This window comes from Opisthorchis viverrini (assembly GCF_000715545.1).
Source record: "Opisthorchis viverrini unplaced genomic scaffold opera_v5_104, whole genome shotgun sequence".
NCBI classification, from domain to species: domain Eukaryota; kingdom Metazoa; phylum Platyhelminthes; class Trematoda; order Opisthorchiida; family Opisthorchiidae; genus Opisthorchis; species Opisthorchis viverrini.
Window position 1 is genome coordinate 548208 of NW_008751762.1, and position 12653 is coordinate 560860.

Sequence of the window (12653 nt, forward strand, 5' to 3'; positions counted from 1 at the left end):
TATGGTTGTACGGCAGTGAAGCATCAGTGCCAACACTGATGTTGCTGTCATTGATGATGATGATGTTCCGGGATGTATTTCGTGACTTGAATGTACGAAGCTTCTCTCCAAAACTGGATGGATGCAACCCTAAACACAGTTATGCATCTGAGGCACTAGAAGTGTCTGGTAAATCCCTCTAAATGGGTAATTTGATGCCGTCAGAGTGCAGTATTGTAAACGCCAATATTTCCGAAATTCACTGACCTTTCATCGGGATAGGGAAGTCTATGGTTTACAACCCTGAAATGGAACCCGTACTGCCTCAGTAATGTGAAACATGACATGCATGAGACATTTCTTGTCGGCGTAATATAACCTTGCCTTTTTTAAGAGGGCTGGATACAGACTGTCCGGTCCTGGTGCCTCCTCTCGTTTTAGTACGGACATGCATCTTATTTCTTCATCCGACGAGCAATTAAGGTTTACATCCCATTATCCACAGGCTGTGTTGTAGGCTGTCAGTGTTCGGTCCGTCCTCCCAGTAGACGTCTTTGCGACTGAATTGACGACCATCTTTTCACCCATCCACTTGCCGATCGTTGCCTTTCTAGGACCGATCAATCGTACCAGTTGACATGGAGCACGGCTGTCTCTGCCCACGAAAGTCTTCTCCATCTCTCCAGCTTTCAATCTCTACCAAAGCTCTCGGTCTTTTCAATATTTGGCACAGGGGGGATATCATGATTTTTCTGTGCTTATTATTATACTTACCATATATACTCGTATCGAACCTTTGTATGTACGTTTTAGCCCATCCACGCTTGTTCTTAGACAAGTAAAACGCTGTTTATCCTCTTAAACGCGCTCTATTCTAACTCGTTCTCGGACATATTCTAAACGTCTAACGGGGTTTGTGTGCGCCGTCGTATCTGTTGCCTGCTGGTACAGATTTTCTGGCATATATGAGGATTGACGATCTCGACGATGTTTAGTGGTAATTTGGTCATTTCGGAGAAGACAGACTCACATCAGTGGACGCCGATATCACAGATCCTTTGATACTTTGCCACGCCTCATCCAAGTGTTCACTACCAGTGTAACGGTGGATAATACTGGCGAGGCATGCGAGTAGTCCGTGGTTTCCACGAAGCTCCGCCCCGCGTTTAATGCAAGGTGAAGTCTGTTACGGAACTTGTGAAACTGTTTTCCAGTGTTCGTTCACAAGTGCGGGATAGTCAACAAATATCTATGGAAGTTTAAGAAAACGTGTGAATGTTCAATTTTCAAAAACTAGGTGCTTAGGAGACGTTTACCTGTCTGTCAGGTAGTCTGCTTAGTTGCTAATAAAAGTGCAGTATTGTAAACGCCAATATTTCCGAAATTCACTGACCTTTCATCGGGATAGGGAAGTCTATGGTTTACAACCCTGAAATGGAACCCGTACTGCCTCAGTAATGTGAAACATGACATGCATGAGACATTTCTTGTCGGCGTAATATAACCTTGCCTTTTTTAAGAGGGCTGGATACAGACTGTCCGGTCCTGGTGCCTCCTCTCGTTTTAGTACGGACATGCATCTTATTTCTTCATCCGACGAGCAATTAAGGTTTACATCCCATTATCCACAGGCTGTGTTGTAGGCTGTCAGTGTTCGGTCCGTCCTCCCAGTAGACGTCTTTGCGACTGAATTGACGACCATCTTTTCACCCATCCACTTGCCGATCGTTGCCTTTCTAGGACCGATCAATCGTACCAGTTGACATGGAGCACGGCTGTCTCTGCCCACGAAAGTCTTCTCCATCTCTCCAGCTTTCAATCTCTACCAAAGCTCTCGGTCTTTTCAATATTTGGCACAGGGGGGATATCATGATTTTTCTGTGCTTATTATTATACTTACCATATATACTCGTATCGAACCTTTGTATGTACGTTTTAGCCCATCCACGCTTGTTCTTAGACAAGTAAAACGCTGTTTATCCTCTTAAACGCGCTCTATTCTAACTCGTTCTCGGACATATTCTAAACGTCTAACGGGGTTTGTGTGCGCCGTCGTATCTGTTGCCTGCTGGTACAGATTTTCTGGCATATATGAGGATTGACGATCTCGACGATGTTTAGTGGTAATTTGGTCATTTCGGAGAAGACAGACTCACATCAGTGGACGCCGATATCACAGATCCTTTGATACTTTGCCACGCCTCATCCAAGTGTTCACTACCAGTGTAACGGTGGATAATACTGGCGAGGCATGCGAGTAGTCCGTGGTTTCCACGAAGCTCCGCCCCGCGTTTAATGCAAGGTGAAGTCTGTTACGGAACTTGTGAAACTGTTTTCCAGTGTTCGTTCACAAGTGCGGGATAGTCAACAAATATCTATGGAAGTTTAAGAAAACGTGTGAATGTTCAATTTTCAAAAACTAGGTGCTTAGGAGACGTTTACCTGTCTGTCAGGTAGTCTGCTTAGTTGCTAATAAAAGACTTCGCGGCGAAGAGCTTTTCTCCTTACATCTGGTGCGGTGACCAGGATACGGATCAAGATCCCGTGGCCACAAACTTATGAGAATGTGGATGTGGGACTGTCCTGGAGGGTTTCGAGGATGTTGCGGAGGCGACTGGCATGGAGACCGACTGGAGTAAGTTGGTGGCGATGAAGACCCTCCTCCTCTGGCCCTGAATGCAGGCAGAAGGATCCCTAGGAAGATGGACTGGGCTGCCGAGAAGGAAGCTGTTGTAATGGAGTCCGACAGATCGGTCGGACAGGTGAGGCGGTTCAGGGCGACCAGGAGGTGACCTGGATGAAATCCGATGGTGCTCTCCACAGTAGTCTTTGGATCGGGCTTTGCCGGTAGTGGATAGAGTGTCACACCAGCAGTTGCTACCTGCACAGTTCGTTGAAGGTGTGCAGTCTGCGCTTAGTGTCCAGTTGCGGTTGGCGAGAGCTATTGGCCAGTTGAGTGTGGAGGTGGTGCATCTGGCACCGGAATTGGGTAAGGCGCCACTGGCCACGTTGTGGTCGAAGGGTAAAAGGGAGGATTCACCAGTGGGGGACCTGCAGACCACAGTGGACCAGCTAGCCAAACAGCTTGCAGCCATCAAGACGAAATCGGGCAGACAGGCTTGAACGAGCCGAGGTGAGATGGCTCAGTGGTTAGAGAGCACATTTACTGACCGGACGGTTCATGATTCGAACCCGACCTCCGTCTCTCGACTTCCCTGTCTAGGCTTGGGCAACCTGACAGTATCCCAGTCCTCATGCTTCCTTCGGCTGGCATGGCATCTAGGCACCAAAAGGGTGTAACAGCTGAACGGTTATTTGTATATTATGCATGGCCGCTGAAAGAATCAATTTCGTCGTACCTTGTCACTTGTAAATAATAAAACTTTGGGTTACTCCTCGTTTCCAGGGTGGGTGGCGATTTGTGCAGACACATGCCGCTATCGAGATAGACGGTAAGAGGGAGCTGTACCTAACTGATACAGGAGCAGGGGTATTGCTGAAGCAGAGAAAGCGAAGCTGAATTCATACCGTGTGCGCTGGCCGTGATAGCAGTGGGTGGAGACCGACTGAAAAGTGACTCATTATCAATGAACTCAATGCGTCTCCACGACGGTTCGGCGCAACACGAGTTCCCAACCAGCCCAGACATGGATTAGACAATATTGGGAGCAGATGTCCTCAAGAGTGCCAAATCTGTGGTTGACCTAAAGCGGGAAAAACTGTTGCAAAAGTATGGTCTGAAGGTTACTCAAGCACTGTCATGAGCGAACTGCATATCCTAAGGATTCCGTCTTGTAATGTGCCGTCAGTACAGTCCGTGGTAGAGGAATGCTCCGAACTGTTCACAGGCGATGAAGCTCCGTTTGGCTTCTGCTCGTGGACTGGACACGGAATTTCCATCTTGTCCGGACGCTTTCGACCTTACGACCCGTCCGCTGCCGCTCCATCTACGAAAGGAGGTCCATAAACAGGTTCAAGAGATATTGATAAATGGCATGATCAACAGTGCGTACAACTCCCCGGTTGTGTTTGTAAAGAAGCCGAACAAGAAAATACCGATTTCGCGTGGATTTCCGGCGTTTAAATGAGCTGACCGTGAATCGGGTTATAGCTGTCCCTTCGGTTGCGAAGATTTCCGACTCACTCCAGTATTCCCGATCATTCACAGTGTTCGACTTGCACTCCAGACACTGGCAACTATTTATCAAGTCAAATGACCGGAAGACAAAGGGCGTTCACGGTTAAAGACGTCTTGTAACCGTCAGTACAGTCCGTGGTAGAGGAATGCTCCGAACTGTTCACAGGCGATGAAGCTCCGTTTGGCTTCTGCTCGTGGACTGGACACGGAATTTCCATCTTGTCCGGACGCTTTCGACCTTACGACCCGTCCGCTGCCGCTCCATCTACGAAAGGAGGTCCATAAACAGGTTCAAGAGATATTGATAAATGGCATGATCAACAGTGCGTACAACTCCCCGGTTGTGTTTGTAAAGAAGCCGAACAAGAAAATACCGATTTCGCGTGGATTTCCGGCGTTTAAATGAGCTGACCGTGAATCGGGTTATAGCTGTCCCTTCGGTTGCGAAGATTTCCGACTCACTCCAGTATTCCCGATCATTCACAGTGTTCGACTTGCACTCCAGACACTGGCAACTATTTATCAAGTCAAATGACCGGAAGACAAAGGGCGTTCACGGTTGAAGACACCCAATATCAATTTAGACGAATGCCGTTTGGTTTATCTGGGGCGCCATTCACTTTCCGGCGCTTGATACTTCGCTTAACGAAGGGACTCCAGAATGTTGCAGTGTACGGAGACGATATCGTTGTGTACCGCTATTCAGAACCAGAGCATGCAGTTCACTTGAAGGCTGGATAGAAGCGGATCCGGGAGGCTGGCCTGAAGGTAAATGAAGCCAAGACACAGCTTGTTCGGAGTTCGGTGACACTGCTGGGACACAAAGCGGGTCACGGATTGGTAAGCACACTGCCAGAAAAATCGGTAAAGATCGAGGATTGTGCTGTTCCCAATTCAAAGCGGTCTCTATGGTAGTTTCTTGGACGAACAGCTTAATACAGCCGGTTTTTCAAGGATTTCAATACGATTACTGCTCCACTGTACTTGTTTGGGCGAAATCGGGAATTCGAACGGACAAGAGAAGCACATGAGGCTTTTTAGCGTGTCAAAGCGCGGATGCTGGATCAGCAACTGACCCTCAAACTGACCAGAGTCGGATAGACGTTCACTGTTGCAACAGACGCTAGTGGCCGCGGTATCGGCACAGTCCTAAAGCAGAGGAATGGAGTCATGGAATGTGCCAGTCGTGCCCTGACTAACGCTGAGCAGAAGCACTCAACTATTGAGAAAGAATGTTTAGCGATTGTCTGGGCCCTAGGTAAGTGGAGGCCATATCTGCTTGGACAAAGATTTCATGTCGAGATTGATCACAAACCCCTGAAGTGGATCAGGATCACCAAAGATAATCGCAGAAAGCTAGCGTACTGGGCATTCCGGTTACCAGAGTACGACCTCACGATCTGGCAAGTGCCAGGAAGAGAGAATCACCTGGCTGATTAGCTGTCAGGACCAGAGGCTGAAGATGAGGCTCCCAGGATCATGATTAGTGCCGACAGCCTCGTTGTCGAACTGGATCCCGGGAGGTTGCCGCAACTCCAATGGCAGGATACTGTGTTACGGAAGGCTGCAGGCGCCTTGTTGGATAGGATGTAGATTGAGAACGGGGAGGTAGAAAAAGAAACGTTCCAAAGTCACTTCGATAGACTGAATCTAAGTGAAACTGGTATAATTTCCTAGAACGCCACCGATTCTGATGCTGCGATACATATGGTACCTCGCGTCTTGAGACGGAAACTGATTGTCGAATTCCACGAGATGGCACACACAGGGTGCACCAAGACGTAGGACTTACTTCGGCAGAGGGCCTATTGGCTAGAGATGAGAAGTGAGGTGATGGAGTATGTAAGCGGAGCCAACTGATAAAAGGAGATACGACAGGGGCAACCCATCCCATGGAACCTATTTCTGTTTCAGAAATCAACGTCAGAAATTGACGTTATGGGCCCCTTTCCGGTGACAACCAGCGGAAATCGACAAATCGTAATGGCGACAGAATACCTGTTGCGGTTGGCCGACGCGGCAGCCGTACCAAATCAACGGACGACAACGACCAGTGGAGTGGTAATGCACCCAATCGTGGCCAACCACGGGATGCCAAAAATGACCTTAACGGATCAGGGGCCTTGCTTTGAGAAATTGAGGGATTGCTTGCGGAAAATGGGTATCAGACGGCTACCACCCTACTACCCGCAAAAACGACCTAGCCGAACACAATAACCGGACGGCCAATGAGTGGCTGTCGGCCAAAGGTGACTGGGAAGTGACCCTGAAGATGGTGCTAGCAGACCGTGATTTGATACAGCCAACCCTAGATAGGTGTCCGTTCATGCTAATGTACGGTTAACATCCGCCCCTCCCAGTTGATCACGCTTGTCTCCGGAGGAGCTAGAAGGGGGAGAGCTCGATGAAACCTTGACCATTTAGGAAAGGACTAGACAGAAAACGGCTCGTGGAAAGGCCCATAGGCGCGAAGGTCGAGTGGTAGGATTCTCAGAATCATGGAAGGTGCGGACTAGGGTCGCGGAAGCTGGGCAGTTGGTAGCAAGGCTTGTTTGTCGTTACCGACGGCCGGAGAACGTCTACATGACTCCGGACGGTCGGGGATCGAAAAGAGTAAACGACACTCGGTTTCGGAAGTGACATGATACACCCAAAGATCTGCCGAATAGACCAGCTGCTGAGGCCGACCTAAAAGAGGTAAATGAAGATCGGCGGCACGCATGTGACCTTTGAAGGAACAGATGCGTAACGGCGAATACTACTGATTAGGCATGCGAGTTTTCTGTGGCTTTTTTTGAAGCTCCTACCCGCGTCTGATGGAGGTGAAGTTTATTGCGGAACCTGTGGAATTGCACAGCAGTGTTCGTTTACAATTGCGTGATAGTCAATGAATATCCATGGAAGTTCAAGAAGACGCGTGACAATGGTCAGTTTTTAAAAACTAGGTACATATGAGATATTTACTTACCTGTCCAATAGTTTGTAACTGGTTACTCGGTGTTTGCTTATAAAGGAATTCGCTGCAAAGGGCTTTCTTCCTTAAAACAGTACAGTATCCGTCTACTTTAGAGTTGTTGAACTAGTTCAGGTCGATACTACTCAGCTACTGTAGTTTTTCGAAGGTGGTGTAGTGGTATGCTTCTTGCTGAAAAGCAAGGGCCTGAAAGGAAACGAAATGTCAGGCGTGCAGGCACCATGGCGTGATCGGAATCAAGTTGTGTGCTCCAGAAGGAACAGCATTGTTGAGATGTAGCTCTCCACCGGTGGCTGACGTCCAGGTGATCCAACTGGGTCCACGGTTGATTTGCAGCTGGTGGTCGCCAAGTTATGCGATGCGAACGTTTATGTTCGCACTGGCCAGAAATAGTTGGTGATCAGCACACAACTAGAGGAGTCACTCTCCGTTGTCTGTGTGACGAGCATCGACTTCGAATCAACAACCCAAATGTGATTCCAAAGAGCTCAGACGACTGGCTTGAGAGTTCATATCGCCCACGAAGACCACAGTGTCGGTGTTTCTCGCTCAATAGAAAGTATCCTTCTCAGCATCAGAACTGTAGTCCATTGAGACAAATGCCAACACTACAAACAGGCACCATTTTTTATGCCGAGAAGTATTTACCTTGATTGGACTGGATAACCGGCCAGCGCAAACATGACTGTTCACTGGAATCCAATTCAGGAAAGCGAGTTCAGTTATGGGACTGAGTGTATTTCCCATGCCATACATTCCATGAGTCAGTGCTTCTGGATGATCGGACATAAGGAGGAAGAAACGTCAAAGACCTGAGCTCGTGCTTGACGTATAAGCATGCTTGAGTTTCGTATGTGTGTTTCATAGATATAGCATACGTGAATTTTAAGGGAGTGAAAGGTTTCGGCGAGCACTGTCTGCTCCTACGTAGAAAGGATCTCATGGATTTAGCAGTGTTATTTTGGTCATTTGTAATGGGTAGGTGGGTGTATAAAGTACATTGGTCAAGTAACTGACAGTCAAATAACAAAACAACGTGTGGTGGGTGGTGAGAGAGATTCAGCTGAGTTTCAGGTGAGTCTGTCGCAAAACCAAATTTGTTTGCAAACGAGTGTACTCCGCCAAATCCGTGCAATTTGGTTTCAAGTGGAACATAGGGTTGATGGAAATTCGGGGACTGCTGGGTGATGAGGCTGGGTGATTTCGAACAATGTCCCTCTCATTACCGTGAATCATCTGCTTATATCACTGCAGCCTCGAAACGCGCGGACAATAATAAGAACGCCCCAATCATATCACCTCAGAGAAGTTCCTCCTAGGGGAACACGTTCACTTGGGTGCAGTGAATGGGCTTCGTCTGGCTTTGCCACCTTTCTTGCCGCAGCAGCCTGATGTAGTCCATTTACTATGAGTGCAGGTGGAATGAGGCTATACAACAACGGTACCGCCGTAATCTGACCGATATTGGTACGTGTCGTGTGACCTAAAAAAGCCGTGTTTTTGTAGGTCCTTATGGAGTTCGTAAACCCGAGGACATTTGCACGTACCTACACGACGTAGTGCAGGAACTTGAGTAGCTTCTGAGATTGGGAGGAATGCCATCAATGGTCTGCATCATTGTGTCCTGGATGAAATTATTTGTGAAACTTGTATTAATCCGTCTCCATTGTTTACGTTACTCATTGACTTCATTCACTGCTTCCCAGGGACTACATACACGCCATACGTCTCTGTCTGAGACAGGCGTTGGTTGACGAATTCGCCGTCAACGTGGCCTACACTGGTATCCTAGATTGTGTACCTGGACAGAAAGTAAGTTATCGGAAGTATGTTGCCAACCGTCTTTTCAGAAACAGTCCTCACTCACCCGAATTTCGAAAACTGCGCGCGACAGGAATTGAGGAAAAAATCCAGAGATGGTTCGGTAACGCGCGGCACCGACTGACCCATAAGATGCGTCTGGATCAGCTGACAATAGGTTTGTATTCATACAAGTTAATCGGTACCAACAGACCAGAGACATCGAGATAGGCCAAGTTGTTAGAGCGCTAATTTACTGACCAGACGGTCCGCGGTTCGAACCCAACCTCAGCCTCTCGACTTTCGCTGTCTAGGCTTGGGCAACCTGGCAGTGTCCCAGCCATCGTGTCTCCTTTGTGTGGCACGGCAGCTAGGCACCGAAAGGGCGCTACCGCTGGACGACATCCATATATTCAGAGACATCGCACGCTTACACTGATATTTCGTCACTGTTCCAAACGTCCGCAGAGACCGGGGTAATCATACTGGATTTGCCTTCATCGGACTGAAGCTGGTTAACAGTAAAAAATTACTTTTGTATTTTGGTATACTCCTGTTGTATACCTGTTCTCCATTCTTTAAGATCTATACTAGTCCGTTAGGGAGGACGTCGGATCACGCAGCTTATTGAACCATCTCCACAAGCAGGCACGAAGTAGGTTCAGCCACGTGTAGAGATATGGTTACCAGGCCTTAATCTTTAATAGGGGTCTGATAGTTTGTACGCTTAACCGTGTGTTTACGAGTATAGGTCGTAATGTTACAGTTATGGTGCGGTTAGCCGTAAAAGTGTTTAGAAGCAATTAAGTGACCACACATTAACTGCGCGAAAACCGCTTTTACACGGTTATGTAACCGTGAAATTTGGTCAATAAATGTTCAAATAACCATCAGACAACCAAGTTAGGAAGAACTAAGTTATGACACGGTTATTTGATGCCGATGCAACCGGAAAATGCGGTTACGGAACGCTCATTTCCTGGTTACGTATACAGTGAAAATGCGTTGTAATGTGGTAAAATCTAATAAAAGCGAAATACAGTTATATGGTCGTTAATTCGCTGTTAACTAACGCCGAAGTGTGGTTAAATGATGGTTATTTAACCGTTTAATAACCAGCAAACACGGTTGTTTGGTTATCAGTCGGGTATGACATTCAAACGCAGTTGGCGGTTTGTTTTATAACCTCCATATAACCATAAATACTGTCATATGGCGGTTTTGATGTTGCAGGTGGGTAAAAGACAGCTATATAACCGTCATATAACCGGAAAACCTGTTTTTTGGTCATTAAGGCAATAACCGCCAAACGCTGTTAGTTGCTGTTTATCGGTCGGTTAGTTAACATATCAACGCAGTTTAGAGTCTGCTATCTAACCTCAAAATAACCACAAAAACGATTGCTTGGCTATATATATACAACCGGAAAATTATAACGTATACGTTATTTCGAAGGCCCGTGGTGATAGAGATTACTGTTGATGTGGATTTTCAGTGCTCGACTTCATCCTTCCTGGCATGGTTGCTATTAGTAGAACGAAGTTTTAGCCATTGTAGCCATTGTCAACAGGTCGAAGTATTATAAGGCTGTGGCCTTAGTTCGGGAGCGAATCCCCGAGGTAAAGTGGACGGATAGAACCGATTTTGCTTACCGTATTGCTAGATTCAGTTGTAGGAGGAGTGCGTCCATCCACAAGGTCGCTATATAGGTCGACGTCGGTCATGCTACACCCAAACGCAGCCAACGTCCTGCATGGCGTAAGAGCAGAAAGCTGGCATGAAGACTGGAAGCTGATTGGTCAGAATTTCGATAGGTTCGTTTCGACGCACATATTGACGGCTCATCTGGACCCGGTGACAGGATCAGCGTGCTTCAGAGAGTAAGGGAGACTCGCAGATCACGTACACCGGTGTACTTCGTCGGTGAGAAACACATGGAGACGAGGCTAAGCATTTTCCATTGGGTGCCGAAAGCACTTCCATATAAAGAGGTTTTGTACGAATATACACTGAATCACGTATCGCTAGCCTGACCCTTGACAGGCTTAGTACTTCCATTCTTTGCCAATCGCCCCAAATGGAAGTCGCCAAATAAATTGCATCCTCCTCGACCTGCTTTTTCCCCGGCCATTCACTGTTCGCTTGTTCGAACTGACTGAGATGTTTTTCTGGCTTGGCTTTCCGTTGAACGGAAGAAGATATCTGGTGGCTGAAGTTCCCTGTCAGTGCAAAAAAGAGCAATTACGACTACCCAGTGGCTGGTCACCTTGCATATATGGTGGCATACACGAGGGATGAACACCTCGTGTAGTGGTCGGTACGCCCTGCGGGGCGGGTTCCCTTGCTGCAATGCACCATGGTGCGTTCATATACCCTCGATCCACCCAGCAGCATGGATATCTCGCCGTCGCCCTTGATTCTGAGCATGGCCTCTGATTCAGTAAATCACTGAAAGAGCACTTCTGTGTTCTGTTTGTTTCTGCTAGGTTGGCCTCTGCTGCTGGGTTGTCATCCACTTGGAAACGACGTAAATTACTGACCCATTTTCTGCCGAAAAATAGAAAAATTGAAGGATACATTGAGACGCACACGGCTTCTTACGAGGTAAAAGATGTTGAAACCTTCCTCTTAGGTGGTACTGAACTGCAGAACAGTTCGCCAACCAAACATAACACACACTCCTCTCTGCTGCCTCAAAGAGTCTTCACATGCAATAAATTATTTGAAAAGATATGATGAAATACCTAACCCCCACTGTTAGGATTCGAGCCCTCAAGTGTATGTAGGCTTTTTGCGCCACGAACCAGTTGTTGACTGAAGCTGATTTCTGCATTTTGGGGACTGGTGATCCTATCTCCCCCAATATCTTTCCATCCTAAAGTATAGCACTGTCCGACCCACGCAGCGACATCCAGGAAATATGTTTCATCATTTTAGAGATCCTTTTTACACTACTCTTCGCGTTTGCTGTCATTCATTACACCACGCCTCTGCACACATAATTGTAATGTCAATTACTTTGCCCTTTTAAGTTCACCCCGTCCCTTCTTTCCTTACTTGCATCTCCTAATCCATCTTTGTGGTTCGTGTGTGCATATGAACTGGCGTTTGTTTGTCCATACCAATCAACCCACTTGATCCGAGGTCAAAAATATTAACGTGTCTGACGTGGTGGTTGTTTGAGCAGTTGGTTTGTGCTTTTGTCGTCCAACTGGACCATTTGTTTTGGACGAGTATCTACTGTCGATGTTTGTATAATTTTTGAATTTATCTTACATTAAGATTACCGTATAGAAACCCAGCCCCGACTTTGTTTTTCCTCGAAGATACCATTCGCCTGTCACAGGAATTGTGTAGAAAACCCGGATCCGACTTCACTTTGCCTTTCAGGAGTTATTACACACCACTCAAATATATCCACTGGCTATAGCAGTACTCAACAGCTTACATCGTCTTGTTCGCAATAAACATGCCAATCTTTGAAGGCATTGTGAATGAAAGAATAGCCAAGGACTTTGCAAAACCCATCGACGCTGTGGGAAGAAACAATTGTAATGCACGTCGCTTTGCGCCACGGTACTTTTGAATCACATTCTGCGTCCAGTCGCAAATACTTTGCAGCTTTGAAAGCCCTAAGAATTGCTACACTCCAATAAAATCGGATTACAAGGAGATTGAACTGAAACGGGCTCATTTAGAGGCACAAATCATAATGAAGCTGCCAAATTCGAACCAAAGGTCGAAAAGAACTCATCACGTGAT

General features: G+C 47.0%; 2 protein-coding genes across 2 annotated transcripts in view; one reads left to right on the forward strand and one right to left on the reverse strand.

Moving 5' to 3' along the window:
- T265_05554 (hypothetical protein) overlaps positions 1-3102 on the forward strand; it is a gene marked incomplete at both ends in the record, with an annotated part of 26918 nt that extends 23816 nt beyond the window's left edge. The window contains one exon of the mRNA XM_009170595.1: positions 2806-3102. Within this exon, the coding sequence (XP_009168859.1) occupies positions 2806-3102 (297 nt within the window). The remainder of the gene's footprint in view (positions 1-2805) is intronic.
- Positions 1-10640, reverse strand: part of T265_05555 (hypothetical protein) — a gene marked incomplete at both ends in the record, with an annotated part of 39764 nt that extends 29124 nt beyond the window's left edge. Inside the window, one exon of the mRNA XM_009170596.1 lies at positions 10544-10640. Within this exon, the coding sequence (XP_009168860.1) occupies positions 10544-10615 (72 nt within the window). The remainder of the gene's footprint in view (positions 1-10543) is intronic.
- Between the last annotated feature and the right edge of the window lie 2013 nt (positions 10641-12653).